General features: G+C 30.4%; 1 protein-coding gene across 1 annotated transcript in view; it reads left to right on the top strand.

The window, feature by feature from the left end:
• The window catches only part of LOC106691129 (reticulocyte-binding protein homolog 2b), a 54,667-nt gene that overhangs the window by 995 nt on the left and 32,722 nt on the right, over nucleotides 1–20,950 (top strand). The window contains exons 2-4 of the mRNA XM_014436796.2: nucleotides 14,887–15,004; nucleotides 15,958–16,018; nucleotides 17,562–17,786. Of these exons, the coding sequence (XP_014292282.2) occupies nucleotides 14,887–15,004; nucleotides 15,958–16,018; nucleotides 17,562–17,786 (404 nt within the window). The remainder of the gene's footprint in view (nucleotides 1–14,886; nucleotides 15,005–15,957; nucleotides 16,019–17,561; nucleotides 17,787–20,950) is intronic.

The following is a 20,950-nucleotide window of genomic DNA, read 5'->3' as shown; positions in this document are numbered from 1 at the left end:
AGAGAGAGAGAGAGAGAGAGAGAGAGAGAGAGAGAGAGAGAGAGAGAGAGAGAGAGAGAGAGAGATGAATTAGAGCATATTGTCTTGCAAATAAAAACATATGTAGAGAACGATGATAACAAAAAATAAATTAAAAAATCATATGATTTTATGTAATTATAGAATAGAACACCTAACTCAAGAAACGTTTAAATTCTTGAATCTTTAAGTCAGGTGAGCTCAAAAGCAACCCTCCGGATAGGCTAGATATAAGAGGTACTAGGTCTTGAAATGAAAGGGTCAATAAACAAATAGAGAAAAGAGAAGAAGAAGGTTCATGAGGAAGGATCGGTAAATGTGGAAAATAGTACATATCTTTCCGAAATGAAGTTTTATATTTTTAAAAAAATTCGAATATGATTTAGCTTGCAAATTCGTTTAGTAACGCAGTGATGGTTAAATAAAAAAGTGGCAGCGAATGATTCCGGATTGGTAAGTGCCCATAGTTCTTTGGCTTGAAAAAATTCAAAACGTTCAGTGATTTCGAGAAGATCTGTTCTCAAAAATTAGTTGGTTGTTTTTCAAAATATCTGTGAACAGAGTTTTATCAATACGCAAAAATGTTCATCATTTCGTAGGATTGGTTGATATTTTTCAAAAACACGTCATCAAATCTTATGAAAAAATCTAATATACCACAAGCAAGTTTAAATAGATTAAGAAATTAAGTCAAAGATTTATGGATAAAAATATTCTGGAAGGACAGTACTTATGAAGTACTGTATGTTGGGGATTCCAAGAAGAGCGTACCAATTTCACAAATTGACAGCTTTAACATACATCTACATTAAAACCTAGCTGAATCAGGATTGTTGAGGTATATTTCATATACTGTGAACGTTTTTACTCCTGAAACACTCAATCATCCGAGCCAGCTTTTGTCGTGATTGGAAGGGTTTTTAACAAATTGGAATTTATGTTTAGATTTCAAAAATGGGTTACCAATGTTTGAAGCTCCTGCATCGTTTTAAGAAGATTCAATTTTCAATGGTTATTTGGCAGCAGAATGGCTTGGTTCAAACATTCAAAGTATTAATTCAGCAGGAAGAAAGCTACATTTATGCAAAATACATTTTTTTTTCTGTTGTTGTTGGCTGTAACTGTGTTTTCAATGGTATTTCGATTCCTTACAAAAAAGAATTGAAATAGGACTATTTTATTAATTAAATATATATTAAAACATTGAGCAACCGGTATGGTTGTGAATGCACTGGCTGATTAAAATATATGAGATTTTATTTCAACACATGAGTTAGATTTTTCAATGTTCCGCACATTCTTATTGACCTTCTTTTTCCCTCTTCGCTATTTCTTTTTTGACGTTCTTTATTTCATTTTCTAAAGCTTCTAGTGTTTGCGGAGGAACAAGTGCGGATTTTCCCACTTTAACCCTTTCTTTAGTATCCTCCATGTATTTAACATACCACTTCAACCAATCCTTTGTTCTTTCAGCATACTTGCAGAAGTTTTTCATCATATTTAAATATAGTTTAGTATTCATGGGACGAAGAGTGAGCGCACTATTCAGATATCTTAACATTTTTATAGGAAAATACCGATTTATAATTATAATTATTATTATTTTTTTTTCTATGTGGCCGGTTCTGTAACGTGGAATGGTATGATTTTATTATTATTATTGGCATAATCATTATTTGTTTTTCTACACATGTTTTTATTTACACAATCATATGATTTAACGTCGTATGTAACTCTGGTCTCTGGATTGAAGTAATTTAAAAAAAAATTAAAGTGTTTACTGACTAAAATTATTATTTATTAAACTGGATTTGGTGAATTTTTAAAAAATATTTTTTTCTTTTATGCAGCACTTGCTAAGCATATATTAACAATTGACTTGTTATAATGGTAGATAATATTGGCGTTGAGGCTCTGAGTTTTAGGTTGTCGTCATTGTTACTTTGGTATAAGTGACTAAAATGTAAACTAAGTCCAGGGTGCTTGGCCTAAAGGCCCTTTCCAACCTAAAAGTTACATCAACAATCTGTTAAGAATTTCGATACTCACGTTAAGTACTAATTTTTCAACCGTCAGATACTTAATTAAGACATTTGAAGAAAGAGACACATCTTCAAATAACCAGCGCAAAGGACGTCCAATGAAAGTAAATGAGAGGATGAAAATCAAAATCAAAATTCAGGCGATAAAAAATCCAGGAGTTAATGTAGGTGTTCTAGCTATTATGATCAAATCGAATTTTAGGTTATGTTTGAGCACTAAAACAATTAGAAATATTTTAAATTCTGAAGGAATTTACAGGAGAGTCCCGAGAAAGAAACCTTATATCAGCGAAACCAATGGCAAAAAAAGAATCTTATTTGCTAGGGATTACGTCAACAACCTCATCAGTTTAAGATGTGTTATTCTCTGATCAGAGTAAATTTAATTCGTTTTGATCTGACGGCAGAAAGACGATATGGTGAAGAATTTAGCAAAGCGTCTCAGCTACTGTAAACCATGGAACTGTAATGGTTTGGGGATGCATAGCTTATAATAGCATAGGAAATCACGTGCCTATTGAAGGGATTTTAAATGCAGAAGGTTATGTCAAGATTCTACGCCATAACCTGCTAGCCAGTGCAGCCAAATTAGGATTTGAGGATCAGTATTTTTTTATACGTGATAATGATATATGTAGCAAACAAAACTAAAGAGTAGTTTATATTCAATATTCCCACACCACTTCATATCCTTCCGCAGTCTCCTGACTTAAACATAATTGAAGATTTGTGGCATATTTTAGATAAAAATGATCGAAAACATCAAATAATCGGATGACACCACCTCTAGGATCTTTTACAGCAAGAATGGGAACAAATTAAGACGGATTTAATTAAAAAACTCGTCCAATCAACACCGAGATGTTTACAAGTGGTAATAGATGCCAACGGGTTTCATACAAAATATTAAATTTAAAAATAATAATAATAATAAAACGCAAGATGTGCAAATACTTTTTTTTTAAAATAAAAACAAAACATCAAGTTTTTATATGAAAGCAGTTTTCTATTTGAATTTTATTTGTAGTTATGTAGTTATAAATGTACTTTTCATTTTTGAAGTAATTAAGTAAGGGTTTTTTTTATTGCATACATTTATAATTTAATAAAAAAAAAAAAAAACATGGTTTGCAAATACTTTCTTCAGTCACTGTACCAGTTGTTTCTAATTATAAAAAAATATTTGGTTTAATTGATAACGAAAAAAAGACCTAATGAAAGCGTCGAAAAGGAAGCCCTGGAGTAAAAATGAGGGTCAAAAAGTACGTCAATTAGTAAATATAGGGTTGTTTGTTTTTTACAGTATTATTCACCACTAAATTATGGTTAAATGTCTCAATACTAACCCCAACAACTTTTACCAGCGAAGAATAAAAATCGTAAAGTAGAAGATAATCAAAGAGAAAAAGTGATTATAGAAAGAGAGAAATGTTAATCACTCACTTTACACATGTTCATATCATCTGTTTATATCGATGGACGCAGGTGTAATAAAATATAAAATAATTAGATTTATCCATATGATTACGTAAAATTAAAAAAAAAATTGATAAAAAAATTTAATTCACGACCAGTTTTTCTGTAAAATGCTTAGATTTTTTAATCAGGCTCTCAAATGTCCTCTCATGACCGGCAGCCTCACTTCCAATAGAATTATCTACTTTTCTACTAACCCACAAGAACCAAAAAAGCCACCAATAACCAAAACAGTAAAGAAGACAAGAAACATAGCAAAACAGGAACTAGATGTGAAAAGAGGGACAGCATACATAACGCTGTTCCAAGCCATCTTAAGACCATTGAGGAGAACTATAGATCTAGCCTTGAAAAAGCTGGATGAGAGTAAGGCAGAAATAGAGAGAAGAAATCCGTATAACATTGAGAAAGTAAACATTAAAGAAGGAGATGAAAAAATGGAAAAAGAAGATGAAAAAATTAAAAAAGAAGATGAAAAAATTAAAAAAGATGGAAATATTAAAAAAGAAGATGTAAAAATTAAAAAAGAAGATGAAACAATGAAAAAAGAAGATGAAAAAATTAAAAAAGAAGATGAGAAAATTAAAAAAGAAGATGAAAAAATTAAAGAAAAAGAAGAACCTAAGGGGACAGAAGAACCTAAAAAGGAATTAGAATCTAAAAAGAAAGAAACACAAATAATCAAAGAAAAATTTGAATCTAATGTGACAAAAGAACCTAAGGGAGTAGAATGAAGAGCTTGATTGGAAGTTATAAAATTGAAATAAAAACTAATGTATTAATTTAAAATTTAAATGTTACCCCGTTTCATTGTCTTTTCCATTTATAATGCAATATGAATTACCGAAAATGAATGGCATGAAAGAGTTGATCTTATAAATAATTTAGTTTTCAGTATGGTGTAAGCTAACCATAGTTACATTTCTACTATTACGCGTTAAACTCCCGTTTAACCTATTCTCAGATAAGAGATGAACAGATATATAACCTGTCTATAGTTTTGTCGGAATTTATCATGCAAAGCTATTAATTAAGAGAAATTAAAAATAGTTATTTATTATTAGCTGAAATGAACACATTGCACTTAGTAAGTGGTGTAAGGGCGCTTGAGTTTTTTACTCAAAATACTCAAAAATTGGAATTTTAACAGTTCGTTTTATAACAAGTACATATACATAAAACTGAAAAATCCTAAATATGAATACTTAAATTAACCTAAATGATTTTCAATGCAAGTGATAAACTACCGAGTAAAAATAAATGTAAATAGTTGATTACACAAGTTACCGAAAAAAAACAAAAACATATTGATATTTTGGTTTTACCATTTTGACGACATCATGATATCGTAAGAAGCCGGTGTTGTGATGGATACTTGTTCCTAGATTTTCTAATATATTTTATGTCTTAATTGGATCCCATTTCATCATCTCAGATTTTTATGAAACTACACAAATAACTCTGTTACTGATATGATATCATCTGTAACCATTTTACCTTATTTTTATTTCTTATTAAAATATTTTTTGTCGTGGAATGCCCGCCGTGTACTTACAACTTTTTTTTAAAAGTGCTCTATCGTCAGTGGCGACTTACATAACACAAATACTTGTATTAAATCCACCATTTATTTTATTTTTTAAAAAAACTCAAACGACTCATTGATAAATTTTAAGGTTTTATTCAGAATTAATATTTTAGTTGTACGATTCATAAACGACTTAAATTTGGGAATTTTAAATTATGCCACTGTTTTATCCATCAATGCTCAATTAATTTTTTAGTTTAACTGTAACCTTGAAGGTGCTAATAAAGTGTTCAAGTTTGGTACAGCCCATTTTTTTTGGGTCCATGAATACGAATCTGAGGTTTGCTGACAGATATTTAGCCAGGAACCATTATTAATTATCAATAATTTTTTTTGGCAAGAAAAAAGCATTAGCATAGTTTGGTTGTTTTCAGTTTATTTCTTGGGATTTTTTTTATGTTTCGATAAAAACTGTTTGTAAGAAATTCAAGTAAATGACATTTTTTGTGGTACAAAGTTTCTACGAACTTTCCCTGAACCACTTCAGGGAGGTGGTGATGGCTACAGGCGCATTTGGGGGGGGGGGCATTGATGAATATAAGTCGACACGGTCAACAATATTATAATGCAGACGAAAATAGAGAGAAGGATTACTAAATTGGTAGTAGCACACCCAGTTATTCCTTCTCATTAAGGTGATCTCGAATGTTTTTTGTATTAAATTCTATTCTGAGTTAAATAAATAGTTTCATAATTTCGCAAGTTCAATGTTTCTAATTTACACCTTGCTTTGCTATATTTTACGAAGAGGATAAAATTGGTAGCAGCACACTCAGTTCTTCCTTCTCATTAAGGTGATCTCGAATGTTTTTTGTATTAAATTCTATTCTGAGTTCAATAAATAGTTTCATAATTTCGCAGTTCAAGTTTCTAATTTACACCTTGCTTTGCTATATTTTACGAAAAAGATAGAAACTTTAATACATATATATTTCCAATTAATTGCTATTACATTTTTTTTTTTTTAATTATTTTCAGGGGTAGTAATATTTTTCCTGGAAAGGGGGTGGTAGGACAAAAAAGTTTGAGAACCACTGCACTAGAGAGTACTGTAAATAAAGGAGACCATTTCTCAAAATTATTCATGGCTCTTTTTATCAAATTTTCTTCATCATACTTCTTTCCTGCTAAGATTCATCAACATAGGAATCGGAGGGAAACAAAAGCACAAATTAAAATTGCAGAATGGTATTATGGAATAATATTGTTCAAGAAAGAAATATTGAAAATAAGTTGGAATTAATTAAATCTAAGACAAGTAATAAGGAATGAAATTGCGAATTTAGAAGTCCTTGAAAGATAAGAGCTTTTGCTTAATTTCCTGCATCCAAAAGCCCTGAGGACTTCCATTTATATTGGCTCGATTCCAAGCAGACAGCCAACGACTTCCAAGTCGGAGGCAGACATCATTCACAGAGGAAGCACCCGCGGCGTTCGAAGAACTCTCTCGCTATAAGCATAGTAATGATCGCGTTGAGGTTAGTGGAACTCACACCTCTCCATCACTTAAATAGTTTTCAGATGGCGTTTGTCGCCTGTAAAGAGTTCTTAAACAAATACTATGCATTCTAATTTATGTTAGAACGGCTCTTCTCATATTTCGCAAGATTTAAATGTAATTAGAATAATTGATTAACGATCCATCAACGTCAAATATGGATTCGGATGCCTATTCCATACATATTGAGTATATGACCAAGTGTATTTGATTGAACTTGTTTAGCTGAGTAATATTCAAAATTTATGTGGAAATACTTACGAAGCATTCACTAACAAATACGAAAAATATAAAATAATAATAATAAAATAATTAATTAATTAACAAAATAAACAAATATAAAATTTAACATTGTTGCCGGCCGATTCACCACACTAGAAATAAACATTTTGTGAATTTATTCTGGCAAATATCGTGAACACTACTACTTTTACAAAGATAAACGACATAAACTAATTTATAGGACATTAAACTAGCCTTAATTTGAGTGCTAATAGACATGATGGTTTTTAAAATATAGATGTATATTTCTCAAATTAAATTTCACAATCTGCTGATTTTTAGTCATTTCGTAATGAAATGTTTTGTGTATCTCGGAAAGTATTGCACGTAAAAAACTTTAATAGGGCTCATATTTTAGCAAATTTAGTCATCTTTAAACTATGTCCTGTTAGATTTTTTAATGTTGTGAGTACTTTTAATTATATAAAGCTCCGAATATTATTTTTTTAATCGTTTTGAAACAGCCGCCATTTTTAGTCCCCTAACTATGCCTGACAAAAGTAATTTTGACTTATAAATGTACATAATTTTCATTAAAGTAATCAAAAATTGGATAATAGATGTAATAACTAACTTTTTTTCTGCTCTTGCACTATCCGACAACCCATTCACCCAGTTGGTATTTTTTCTATAGCCACTATCTGATTTGCCATTGTTATTATAATTCATTCGCTTTCGATATTGTTTCTTTTACTTCGTATATTGATATTATTCCTTTCTATGGCAGAATAATATGGTTCGTGTCGTCTTTGGTTGTCATGTAGGTTCTCACAACAACTAGCAGAGTTTATTAGAATTGTTTTCTAATAATTTTGAAGAGGTGTCAATAATATACATACACTATGCCTAACATAATCATTACTCCAGTAAAACGGTCCATATAAAAAACACAAAAAAAAAACGCGGTTTTATTAATTAATTAGTATTTTGGTTACCCCCCAAGTAGCCTGGATTTTGCAAATACACAATAATTTGTTTTGTTTTTTTACTTACACAGTCCAGATATATGAGTTATTTATACTCTTACTAATAAGATGTTTTATATTTTGAAATAGAAAATTAGTCGACGTATATTGAAATATAGGCTTTTATTATTATGTTTTGTTATTATTATTTTTATTTTATTATGTTATCATATCGAATCAGTCTTTTCCCCCATCCTTTCTTCTTTTTTTTTTTATCTTCAATAAGAGCTATCGCAGAAGTCTTGGTCAAGTCGTTTACTCGATTCTACTATTACACGAATGGACATTCCAGGACTTGCGGACTTATTTTCATCTTTTCTTTTTCTAATGTTTCTTTCAACTTCCCAAATTCATTTAGGACAAGAGGACTTTGTAACCAAATATCTTGTCTTATTCCAACAAATTTTGCTGGTCTTGGGAGGAGATCTTATTGCGTGATGACATGGGATTTTTTGAACCTTAACTTGTGAAGGATACCAGGAATGATGCTTCTTATTAATGTTTTAATTTATCTGGCATTGGAATCAAATGCAACATTACACCGAATGCCTTTATTAATTGTAATTCTCTGCCATTAATTTGGGAACTAACAGTAAAATTACTGAAAAAATCTCGAGATAGTGTTTCTAACGTTACTACAACCACTTCCTTGTTTTGGTATGTCCATGCTCAAACCTATATTTAAGATGGATTCGGAAGTTCGAATCCATTCATGAAGCGTGAATATACCAAAGAAATAGTGTTCATTTATCTAATAACTAATTAGTATTCTTAAATCTCTTGAAGTAACACTTTTAGTATGATCCCACACATGAAACATTTTTATGGAAGTAGTGTGGCTCAAAGTGTTGCACACTTATGGGTAATATTTTTTTTATTTTTTCAGGCTCATGTTTATTGGTCTAAATGAAAACAAATTTTCATTATCTGCTTCTTCTGATATATATGGAAAATTCTTGCTTATGCTGCCTGTAGCCTATGCTTCCATTGTATTCCCTCTTAATAAATATAAGTGCACTTATCTTGTTCTACAACTATCAAATTAGTCATCATTCATGAAGTCATATTCATAGAGTCATAGTCATATTTCATTAATCTTCATATGTTATCATTTGTATAAAAATTTGAGCACTTCTTCTGTAAAATATTTTTCAACGCAGTTGCATTAAACGAAGGATGATAACATGACACATTCTGCAGCGAAGCTGGAGCATCTCGTTTTCCAGGAAAACATTATTTTGCAGATAATGCAATTTCATCATAACTAGAAAAGAGTATGTTCCTTACTTTTCTTTAGTCCATCTATTTGCATTTTACTCAGAAAATAGTTTTTCACTGCAATCAGGTCCGGATGAAATTGAAGGGTGGTCCTCTTCTTCAATATTAGACAATTCGAAGTGACATTTTTTCAACATTGTTTTAAATTAAAAACGTTTTTATTTGCGTGAAAAGGTTTTCCATCTTTTCCCAATTTTTAAAAAAAAAATTTTAATATAATCAAGTTTATAAACACCGCAGGAAACGAATTACGGTTTAACCTGTGCTTTACAAGACTACTTAATACTTTTTCGCAGTCATCCTGGTCATACTGCAACCACATCTCAACAAAGTCCCTTTGTTAGATTTTGCTGACATATTGCAGAAAAAACAAATTATAATCACAATTGACAGATATCAGTGGAAGATTACTTTATCTTTTGCAACAGTACCATTTATTAGTGACGACCATCCAAGAATCACATGGACACTCTTTAGTCCCTTTACAAGTTTTCATTCATAAAACGCTTAATGAAGCCAGCTGGTTAGCTTAAATTGAAAACAATTTTCTTTAATTACATAAAATTTTTTGTGCTTTCAGCTTTTTTTTAATATATCAAAGAATTTTCTCAGCAATAGTTTAAGGTTGTGTATTCTAAAATGCTAAAACTTTAGTGTAAATACTTTTCTTCAAATGTAGTAACTTTAGCAGTTTATATTTTCACTAGTATACATTAATATGAACATCATAAGTTTGATTAACTAAATTAATAAGTATATTATTAATATACTAGAAAGAAAGTTGAATTTAATAATGGTTATCAAGGTTCTCTTAAATACTTTTCTGATATTTACTTTACCTCGTTTTGTTCTGTTTCCTGAGGTTTTGCTATTAATATAGTTTAAATCCGAGGTAACAGGTCCGCCATGAAACACTGTGGTGGATGGATAATAAGTTGACTACTTGTCAGGGAAAAAGGAATAGAGGATAATGTTATAGTTGGATAATATATAAACCGTCTATAAAATGCGCCCCTGCCCCTTCCTTCTAATTCGGATATTCTATATATCCTTTTATATTCAGAGATAATGCTGAGATAATCTCAAATTCGTCAGGCGAGTAAGGTATACCGTGCCGCACAGCAGACCATCAAAGATTCAAGTTAGTTACTTGCTTTTTACTTGTCACGGTTATTATATATTTAAGTCATTTTTAAAACTAGTTTTTTAAAAGTATAATCAATATAAAAGTTGGTAGTTTTGGTTTATTTTATACATCTTTTCGATTTATAATTATTATTTATAATTACAATTGACTCATTGAAACCACATCTGCTCCTTGAAATGTGAAACGTATAATTCTAGTGAAAAATTTCGATTTTGAGGAAAATATATTTTTTTTCATTCAGAGGCTTTAGAATTGCGCTAGAGTTTAAAAAGCACCACAAATGGTAACGACAAGAGATAACAGTTCGGACCCTTCTCTAACACGGGTTAAAGTAATATACAAATATCAACATATTTTCCTGGGATTATGAAAGTTCTCATACCTATAAGTCGCGAAAATAAATGGCAATGCTATTAGAAAAAATTGAGACCACCAAAAGCCATTCCACTAACACCAATACTGAGCACCTCCGACCCAATTGAAAGGAGGTTAGAGAAATGCCAACTTTAAAAGTAGTGGGTGGGCGAAGGAAAAAAAATACACCTCTAAAGAGCACTCCTTTAACACAATTCAAATTCATATATAAATTTGCAAACCTGTTTCTCAATTTCTAGTGACTGTCGAGGCTTAAAATAACTTGAAAATGACGAGAAACACAAAAAAATTAGTTGAGGTCGAAGGAAAAAGTTAAAGCTCCCAAAAAGCTTTTCTCCAAAGAAACTCATTCGGCATACAAGGATTTGGAAAATTTGTAAAGATACGACTTCAAGAACTTCAATAAAACCATTTGAGTAGAAAGAAATGTTAGCAGAAATTAGTCTTCACTTCTTCATGGTATTCCTGATCAGGAATTTATACTATATACAGAGAATATATATATATATATATATATATATACACAAAACCATGGTGGTGTGGTTATGAATGGAATGGATATTAAATGCACCCCTACACTCCTATTACCTTTATTATAAATCAAACACTAGCAGAATGCTCATACCAGGTTTACAGCATTGCAGATCTGGTTCTTTAGACATTTCCCATACGTTCAGGTTTTGTTGATATTACCACGTTTCATGTTTTTTTTTTGCTAAATTTGATATAGGAATTTTCAATTTGTAAATCTAATACAGAACTGTTATGCAACTTAGATGGGAACTAAGAAGTTTTAAAAGAAAATTTATGTTAGGAAATAGCGTCTTTTTTTTTTTTAATTCAAAACTTTATTTGTTGATTGATATTACAATCTGCCACAAAGTTGTTGTTGGGCAATAGGTAATAGTGATGACCGATCACATTCACTAATTCACAAATAAACGAAAAAATAGTACATAAGAATAAATAAAATCTCTCTCTAAGGATAAAGAAAATGAATATAATCAAACTATGTACATGAAAAAATAAATAAATAAAATAAAATAATAATAAATAAAAAAATAATCTCTAATCACATTTATACAATATATACACTATCGGGCAGATGATCCCAGAACCCACTCCCATGGGTAGAGCAGAGCTCTTTGAGATCCCAGCATATTCCTCTCACCGAGTCACTTGTAATGAGGAAATAGGTAAATGATAATTAATACATCTTCCTCAGAATATTATCATTCTATAAAAACATATCTTATTGCTTTCTTGGACTTTATATAATAAATTTTCATTCCGTTATTGATAATGACAGAAAACGTTTTAATAAAACTCTGGTGCGGTGAGCGCATCACAAAACATTCGCTTACTGAAAAATCATAATTAAGGGTTTTTGAGGTGAGAATGACGGAAGTCAACTACCACGAATACTACACTTTAAAATAAAATAACAAAGTATTGTTTAAATCAATTCGATTGGTAAAATCGGGTACACCCGAACATCTCCCATTTTTCTTTCTTAAAACTGCTTTCTCTATTTATTCATTTTTCTCCTTTAGTTAGTAATTTAATCCTTTCATATTTCATACTTATCTATTTTATAATACTAAAACCTGAGGTGGTTGGTTATTATATATATTAGAGGAATAGGAACTTCAAGAGACGTTTTTTGATGATTCGACATTTAAGCCCTATCATGGCATTTCAATGAGGATAACATCTATATTATATTAGGTACTTAATCAATGGAACATAGATTTACCGTATTTAATCCTAATCGTTAGAGCATTTCTGGTTGGTCGATTTTAACGAAAAAGTTTCTGTAACATCCTAAGCATACTCATGTCCTTAATATGTCATTTCAGTTTCGCAGGATACTTCGTTTTTGAGTTGGACTGTTCACACAAACATTTTGTGTGAAAACTCGAAACTTGCTTGATTGCCATAATTTCTTTACTATATATTCCATATGTCGGTAAATGAAGGAAAAAATAATACTTACCAGAATAGTAACCAGGATATCATTGCGGTTCCTTAGTAATAATCACAAATCTTACCTGGAAAATAAAATAAATATATTAGCTTTCATTGCTCAGACGTACACAAAATTAAGTCTATAAATAAATAAGCTATTAAGATTTATCTTTCGTTTCTTTGTCAATTTAGCATATATCTGATAGTTCAAATGAATATAAATGAAGGATATAAAGGGAACACAATCAGTATCACATTTTATACTATAAAATACAATATAATTATTATAATATAAAATCCGTATATTCGCAACAAATAAAATTTTTGTTTAACTTTAAACCCAAATATATGACCCTGATAATTACAATTTGGAAAATTGACTTTCATCGTTTTTCCAATCATTATAACATTAACTGAACAACAACGGTACTTGATAAGAAAAGCTAGATTCCTACTATCATATTTTAGCCATAATTATTTTTGTAATCATCAAGAATACGATGGTCCAAGTGGCGTTCAATAAAAAAATTTCATAAACTATTAATTAAAGGCTAAGATTTCGACGCATATTAAAGAACTTAATTAGAGCTAGAGTGTTGCACATACAGATGATAAATTAATTTTATAATCATTAGTGTCATACTGACAAAAATAATTGATGATATAATTGTTTGAGATGTAAAACTGTTTTAAAATAGTTTAGAATACCGAAAGAACAAAATATAAAAAGACAATAATTTTTATTACACCAAATCTGGTCAAATTTCACTAATCATTACATTAAAATAAACGTAAACACGGCATATCTGTAAAAGTATCGTAAAAAAGTACAACTTTGTGACAAGGGAAGAATTATTTGATTTCCAGTAGAAAAAAAAAATCTATACCATTATTTAACTAGGTTTTCCAGTTCAGTCAATTAGCCATTGGCCTTAAGGTATCGATTTCGCATGGCCTAATGTTGTACTCCTTGGCACAAAGTTGTACTATTTAACGGTTATCAACATAAAATAAAATAACAATCTGATTTTCATATTTTTTTTTCTTTTTATGTTTATACCAATGTCTGTATCGTGCATGGTACGAATACGTTTTAAATATTTCAACTATCTTTTACGGATATAAAAATGTCTATATTTGATATATAAGTAACGTTTTAATAGAGTATGATATCAACTGACAGAGGACCATATCAGCAGATAGAGTGAGATATCAGCTGAACCTTTATTGTTGCTCTGAATGAAAACAAAGGATTTTAAAAAAATGTTAACAACATACACTGATGTACAATGTCTGTAAACAACGACCCAACTAATGCATCACAAACACTACAGACACACATAAATCTATTGAAGAATGGTGTAAAAACTGGACAATCAAAATAAATCCTGACAAATTCCATCAGATCTCCTTTACTCACCGTCGTAAACCTCTGCTCTCCTGTCCTACAGTATCCTTTCTAAATACTCCACTAACGCCTGTTGAACAGATTAGATGCTTAGGCCTCCATCTTGACAAGAGACTTACTTGAAATCCATACACAAGACTGAAACGAGAAGAAACTGCTCGTAGATTCCGATTGCTACAACACTTACTTGTCAAACGCTCTAAACTTCTCATTCACTACAAAAAAATAGTACACACTACGATAATCAGACCAATTTGGACACATGGAATTGATCCTCTGGGGCTCCACCAAACCATCAAATTCTTCCCGCATCCAATCCTTAAAATCCTAAATCCTACGTAAAATCCTTGTTGCTCCTTGTTACGTTACAAATAAACTCATTCACAAAGACCTTTACATCCAATTCGTTGTAGATTTAGCCCAAAACAATGCGTCTTTTCATTCCAAACTCCTGTTTGTCGAGCCCTTCCTGCTTATTTATTAAAAGTAACTATTTAAATTTTCAATTCAGCACGTCGGCTTTCTGGGTTGAATTCCCCACTTGATTCAAACTGTTGAAAAATTTGTCTTTAACTACACTAACAACATTGACCTTAATGAAACAATGACCACTTTAATGAATGGTTTGATTATTACTATGCTAAAAATGAACATTCTGCTAAATAAGAAATGTCAATAATCATGAAATGTAAGCTGTAAATACCAAATGCAACACTTCAATAATAAAAAAAACAGTATTTTGTAATATAATTTTATTATTATTATTCATTATTAGCCACTGCAATAATGGGAAAACTATTACATTATAATATTAATCGATAATTATTAAAAAATTTTAGAGGAAGGACAGAAGAAGGCGATGGAAGCACTGAGTCCAGGACAAGCCAAAATACTTCGGCCGACTTGCCTGAGACCAGGATGCCCAGTGTATCATCTCGCTGCTCATCCTTCATTAATCAGTAAGTAATACCTACAATAATTAATCTATTACTTATTTAACAAATTTATCATAGTTGTTTGTTTTTTAATTATTAAATATCAATCAAAATGATTAAGGAAAATGACACAACACAACGTGCCATTGTCATTTTTCAAAGATATTCCACCACAAGTACATTATTATACATATGTGACACTTTAAAGTATTTGTTACAATTCGTTTAATTTTTCCTACCTCTTTTCTACAATGTATTTTAAGCTTTATGGCTTTTTCTAATCTCCAGAAGATCATCATTTGGATTATCCTCTTTTCTTTTCTCGTCAAATAGTTTATTTTCATCTAAATAAAGTATTATGGTCTAAATTTCTTTTTCCTCTATCAATATGATTGATATTCAATAATTATTCTATTAATAAAAAATTAAATTTAAAACTGGATTAATTCTTTTTTTCTCCTTTAAACATTAAATGTAATCTTATTTAGCAAAAGTTGAACCGAAATCAGAATAATGGTGGGGAAATTGTCGCGAGTTATTATTATTTTTCGTTGAATGTGTTGATTCCGTGCAAGGGGATGTTTTCTATTCATAGAATAATAAAAGCACATATTTCACAAACGCTCGGTCGGTTTTCGATTAGTCGCCTCATAGAGTTAAGAATCCTTACTAAAATTCAAAGGTTCAGTTAAAACCCTCAACTATATGTTGACCATATGTTGATTTTCTTTTCGTCCAACTTCGTGATAAGTCACGGTCATAATTGGAGAATAATCATGTGAGTAAACGACAACGATAGATGCTTAACCAATGTCAAATCATAAAATTACGCGAACCTAATTGAACTTCAAACATTCAATTATTATTTGTTTTCATTACTTATTATCAATAACAATATTGACGTTTTATACAATATTTATGTTTATAGTATGAGAATAACTTTCAAGATAAATTAGTATTTCTCTAAATGATTCTAGAACGACGAACCGTCCCATGAGTCGTCAAGTGAACAAGACTTCTGGTCCCGTTGTAGCCAATGTAAGTCAATTAAAACAACATATATCATTTAGGTATTCGTAATTTTTATTTAGTAACAAATATGAAACTATACTAATTTAAAGTTGGTTTAAAAAGAAAGAATAAACTACAATATTTTCAGACGTATGTAATTTATGTTGGATTTTGTTTAACTATTTCAGTTATTATCCATCATTATAATAATTTTCTAATCAATGATAATTTCAAAACTAATAGATAGTCGAGAATTTATAGGCATTATATTTAAAACAATAAACAAAAAACAAGAATATTTTTGTGTAGTAGACGGAAAAAAAAGGCAAAATTCATAGCAATAATTCATGAAGAGGCAGAAAAAAAAAAAAAATCAGAAGGATAATAATTTGAAGTACTATCTCTGCATCAGACACAATGTCTATGCCAAGACATTCATGACTACTCACGTACTCATTAATAGAATATCAAAATTGCTTTGAACATATTGCCTAAATTCGTAATATTCCTACGAAATGAAAACTGTTTAATTAGCTTATTATAATGGTTAAAATTAATTTCTTGTAACAAATAGAAATATATCACAGGTTACCGAAAATAATGATTGACTGACGCTCATGAAATATGAGGTTACCAAATTTAAAAAACCTTTTTGGTCCTTTTTCCAAAATTTTTTATTTTTCCAAGAGTTTTAACCGTATAAAGACAAAGTAAAAGACATCTAATTTTTCATTATGTTTTAATAATAATTTTTTTATTGGTTTAAATAACTTCTTTAAGTATATTACTTGTATGGTCATTTGCTATTTTAGCCCTGGTTTTAATCAATTAATTAACAGCCTCGAAACTAAAACATTTATTGCTGATTTCTTAGCCTCAGAGTAGACAATTATGTATTAGTTTTCTGGAGTAAGCCCATCTTAACGATAGCTTATTCCAAGGACTAAATAAATTAGGATTAATCTGAAACTAAACTTAATTTATAACATAAATATTATAACAAAATTCATTATTTTGGATTGGAAATTTAATTAAATGAACCTTTATTATTTAGAATCAAATAGTTAATTATATAAAGATTATCCCCTTAATGTTACCAAATGAGTAAATAAATTGGTAATATATTGGAAAGTGCACCTAATCGCGATCAATGCATAACCTATAAGTTGCTGTTTCGAAAATTTATTTATCAATCTTCAAAACAAAGTATAAATAACTGCATTCAGAACCCTCATTATTACTCTTACAAACATTATTATCTATCAGCTAGAAAAATATTTAAATATACCAAATAAAAAGATATGAGGAAGCGGATATAAGAAACGGACCATTTTTTAATTTTATAATTAACAAATTTGTAATATAATTATTTTTTATAATGATGCATTTACAAGTAAATTATAACGAGCAACACACAAGTAATGGGGATTCAGTAAGCAGTAATAATTATTTTAAAATACATTAGAGATAGAACATATATCACAAAAACGTTCTAGAATTAGGTGCACGACCCCCATAAAATTTTGAAAATCTTTAAGAGATAAATAAAATGTATGATACGAAATTCCAGGCAGAGCAAAGGAACAAGATGGAGAAACGCGGAATGGACTTGATGGACAGGATAAATAAAGATACCGAAGAACACAAGAAAACTATGTGGGAAAGGTTCAAAGAGAACGAAAGGAAAAAACGTGAAAAATTATTTGAGTCTTCAAATCCTAGGCACACTCTTCCATCGCCATACCTCAAAACACTAGAGGAAGCCTCCCTCATCAGACAAAATTTCAAGCATTGTGTAGGCATAGCAAATTAAAATTATTTTTAAAAAATATTATAAAATTTATGTACTAAAAATCGATCTAAGGATCTATATAATTCCATTATTTATCCTTTTTTATCTAATACTACACATATATTTTTCTTTTTCTTATGTTCAAGCTGTTCCCAGCGGTAAATTTGAATTATACATCCCTATTTCTTACGCATGATGAGTACATCACTAAGTGCATTTGATAATATCTGCATTCACACGAAACACAAAAGAACCAATCACTAAAAAAAAAAATAGACAGAAAGTATCTTCAGTTTATAATTAATTGCAGAGAAAATTTTATTTTATATTTTATTTATTAATTTACATCGTATATAGTATAGAGACATGCAGAGGGGGTTGGCCTAGTAAGTAAAATGACGAACATAATATAAGTACAACATAAGAAAAACAAATGAAAAAGGATTTCAAATTTAAAATTTCAATGTTTAAAAGGAAAAAAAATACTAACTACGAAAAAACGGCATAATTGTGTATGTTTCAAATAAACAAAGATAATAAAATAATACAAAATGCATAAAAATATAATCTACAAAGATCTTCAGGTAGTAATCAAGAAACAGAAAGTAAATAATTAAAATAAAATAAACTGTCAATAACTTACATATAATTAACATATTACATAATTATAAAAAATTGCAAAATTACAAAAAAACATAGATATTTTTTGACGAATCAAGAGTAAATTGAAACATTTTGAAAAATACTGAAATATTTAAATTTGAAAAGGTTTCAAAAGTCAATAGAAACATTTTGAAAAATACAGAAATATTGAAATTTAGAAAAATCTTCTACATGATAAAAAAGTGATAGATATCCAAAAACACATTAAAATAGTAAAAAAAAAAAGTCATTTTTGAATAGTAAGTACATAAATCCGACTAATTTCTACAATAAAAAGTATATGAAAGTAAATATATGAATATGAAATATATAAACATGAACTATGAGTAGGTAAAAACTTGTAATCATATATATATATAAGTAACGGCCTGAGTCAGGTGCTACTTCAATGTCAGTCGATTGTATGATTTATATAGAGGAGCGCTGAGATGAATAAAAAAGTGTTTTTGTTGCAACCGGGAGTGTCATTACTTGTTCCTTCTTTCTTTTCTGGAGTTTTCGAACCTGATAACACTTAACTGGTGCCAAAACCCAGGATCTGTGGATACCAGAACAATTTTTAGTCTCAAGAATTTTTTTTTCATTGTTCTCTCTGATTTACGGCAGGTAACGGAATAGAGAGAGCAGCAGTTCTGAACATCGAGAGTCAGAACTTCACCAACTCACTTCCAGATGCAGCCAACCAACCTCTAGCAGCTGACGACCAGCCTGTAGCTGCAGTCAACCAGAAGATAGAACAGCCTCTTTGGCGAGAGCTCATGCCACGAAACTGAAATGGACCAAAATCCGCACGGCAACCGCCCAGGACTTAAGAAGGCCTTTCTTAAGAAAGGCAGTTTCCGACATTGAAAGGTTCACCGGAGAGACAGGGAAGTTAAGCCATTTCCTGAAATGGGGTGAACGACTGATAGGTCGAATAGATGGAAAGACAGCCGAAACCCTGCTCGACAGTGAGGATGCTGAGGCGCTAAGGGCAGCAGTCGTCTGCAGGGTGAAAAGAAGTATTCTCAATCAAATTCAAGTGGATGAGGAGACATCCAGGAGCGTGATCAAGGCGAGATTGAAGAAGGCGTTTGGAGGAGGACGGTAGACCCCAGAAGAGGACATATTTAAGATGCTTAGGAAGACGAAGAAACTGAGACATTCTAATGGGCAGTATCCTGCCGATAAATTCAGGGAGATGATGGAGACAATCCAGGTACAGGTTAGGATGCAATTTCTATCTAATGCACTAAAGATTCAGTTGGCGAAAGAACTGGCGAAGAAGAAAGAAATGCCGAGAGAACGCTCCTTCGTAGAGTGTGCTCAGGAGTTAATAGACACAAGCGCCAGGGAACAGGAGGCCGGAATGGAAGTGGAAGAGCCGGGATGGACTCCGATCGAATACAATCGGCCAAGGAATACTTGTAACTCTTGACAAAAGAGAGGATACCGATTTATTTTTTAAATTGACTTTCTATAAAATATAGAAGGAAATATAAATATGTTTTTGACCTATAACATGGATTCTGAAGTCAGGTGATTTGACGTTTGGTTGCTAGAACACATCTGCATAGTCAATGAGGTACGATTGTCTGACGAACAGATGATAATTGACGTCATTTATTTAGTTAATTTTTTAATGTTTACACTTATTACCTTTAAATGTGACTGATTTTAATACTTGACGGTATAGAGGGACATTAAATAAATACAGTTTTAATCATCTATAAAAATGGATATCGAGGATATCAGTTCAGGTGATATGACGTTTTTTGGATGCTACTACACATCTGCATAACCAATGACGTATAGTTGATTGACATGTAAATGATAACTGAAGTCATTACTTGGAGCCTTCAACTTCTTCATAATTATTCATTAATTCAGGTCATTCGATTCATAATACTTGCAAGAAATTACTGCGTCTCATTAAAATGGAGATTTCTTTTAATCATGTCTCTTAGGCTATAGTGCCCTGATTGATACGGACTGGATACAAAATACGATCATTCCTATTTTTACATGGGGTAACTTCAATAAATGTGAACTAATATTAAGAAATTCCCAATGTATTAAAACTAAAATTGTTTATATTGACAAAATTTCATCTCAAAGGTTTAAAACTGAACATAATATATTCTATATTTACCTGCATAATAATTAGGGACCAATATCATAACAATATGATATATTTTATAAGATGTAAAAGAAAGAGTGTTTGAATGATGTATCAATTAAACCTAAAATTATAATTTTAGGAGGATTTCAAATAAAAATCCTTCAATAGATTCAATATATAATTTTATAAATTGTTTCTATTGTGTTTGGTACTGTGGTTTTGCTCTAATAAAGAAATATAAATTTAAATAATATTATTTCAAAATTTTTTGAGACAAGGTAATTATTTATTAAATAAAACCACAAATTGTATCCAATACTGTCTCAACACTTTATTTCTTATTAGTCCAACGTTTCGGCTATTCCAGCCATCTTCAAGGACATCTAAATATTCAACAGCTTAT

This window comes from Halyomorpha halys, unplaced genomic scaffold (assembly GCF_000696795.3).
Source record: "Halyomorpha halys isolate HHAL.00 unplaced genomic scaffold, Hhal_1.1 Scaffold2095.1, whole genome shotgun sequence".
NCBI lineage: Eukaryota > Metazoa > Arthropoda > Insecta > Hemiptera > Pentatomidae > Halyomorpha > Halyomorpha halys.
The sequence above is the reverse complement of the archived record's forward strand: the minus strand, read 5'-3'. Positions and strand labels throughout refer to the sequence as shown.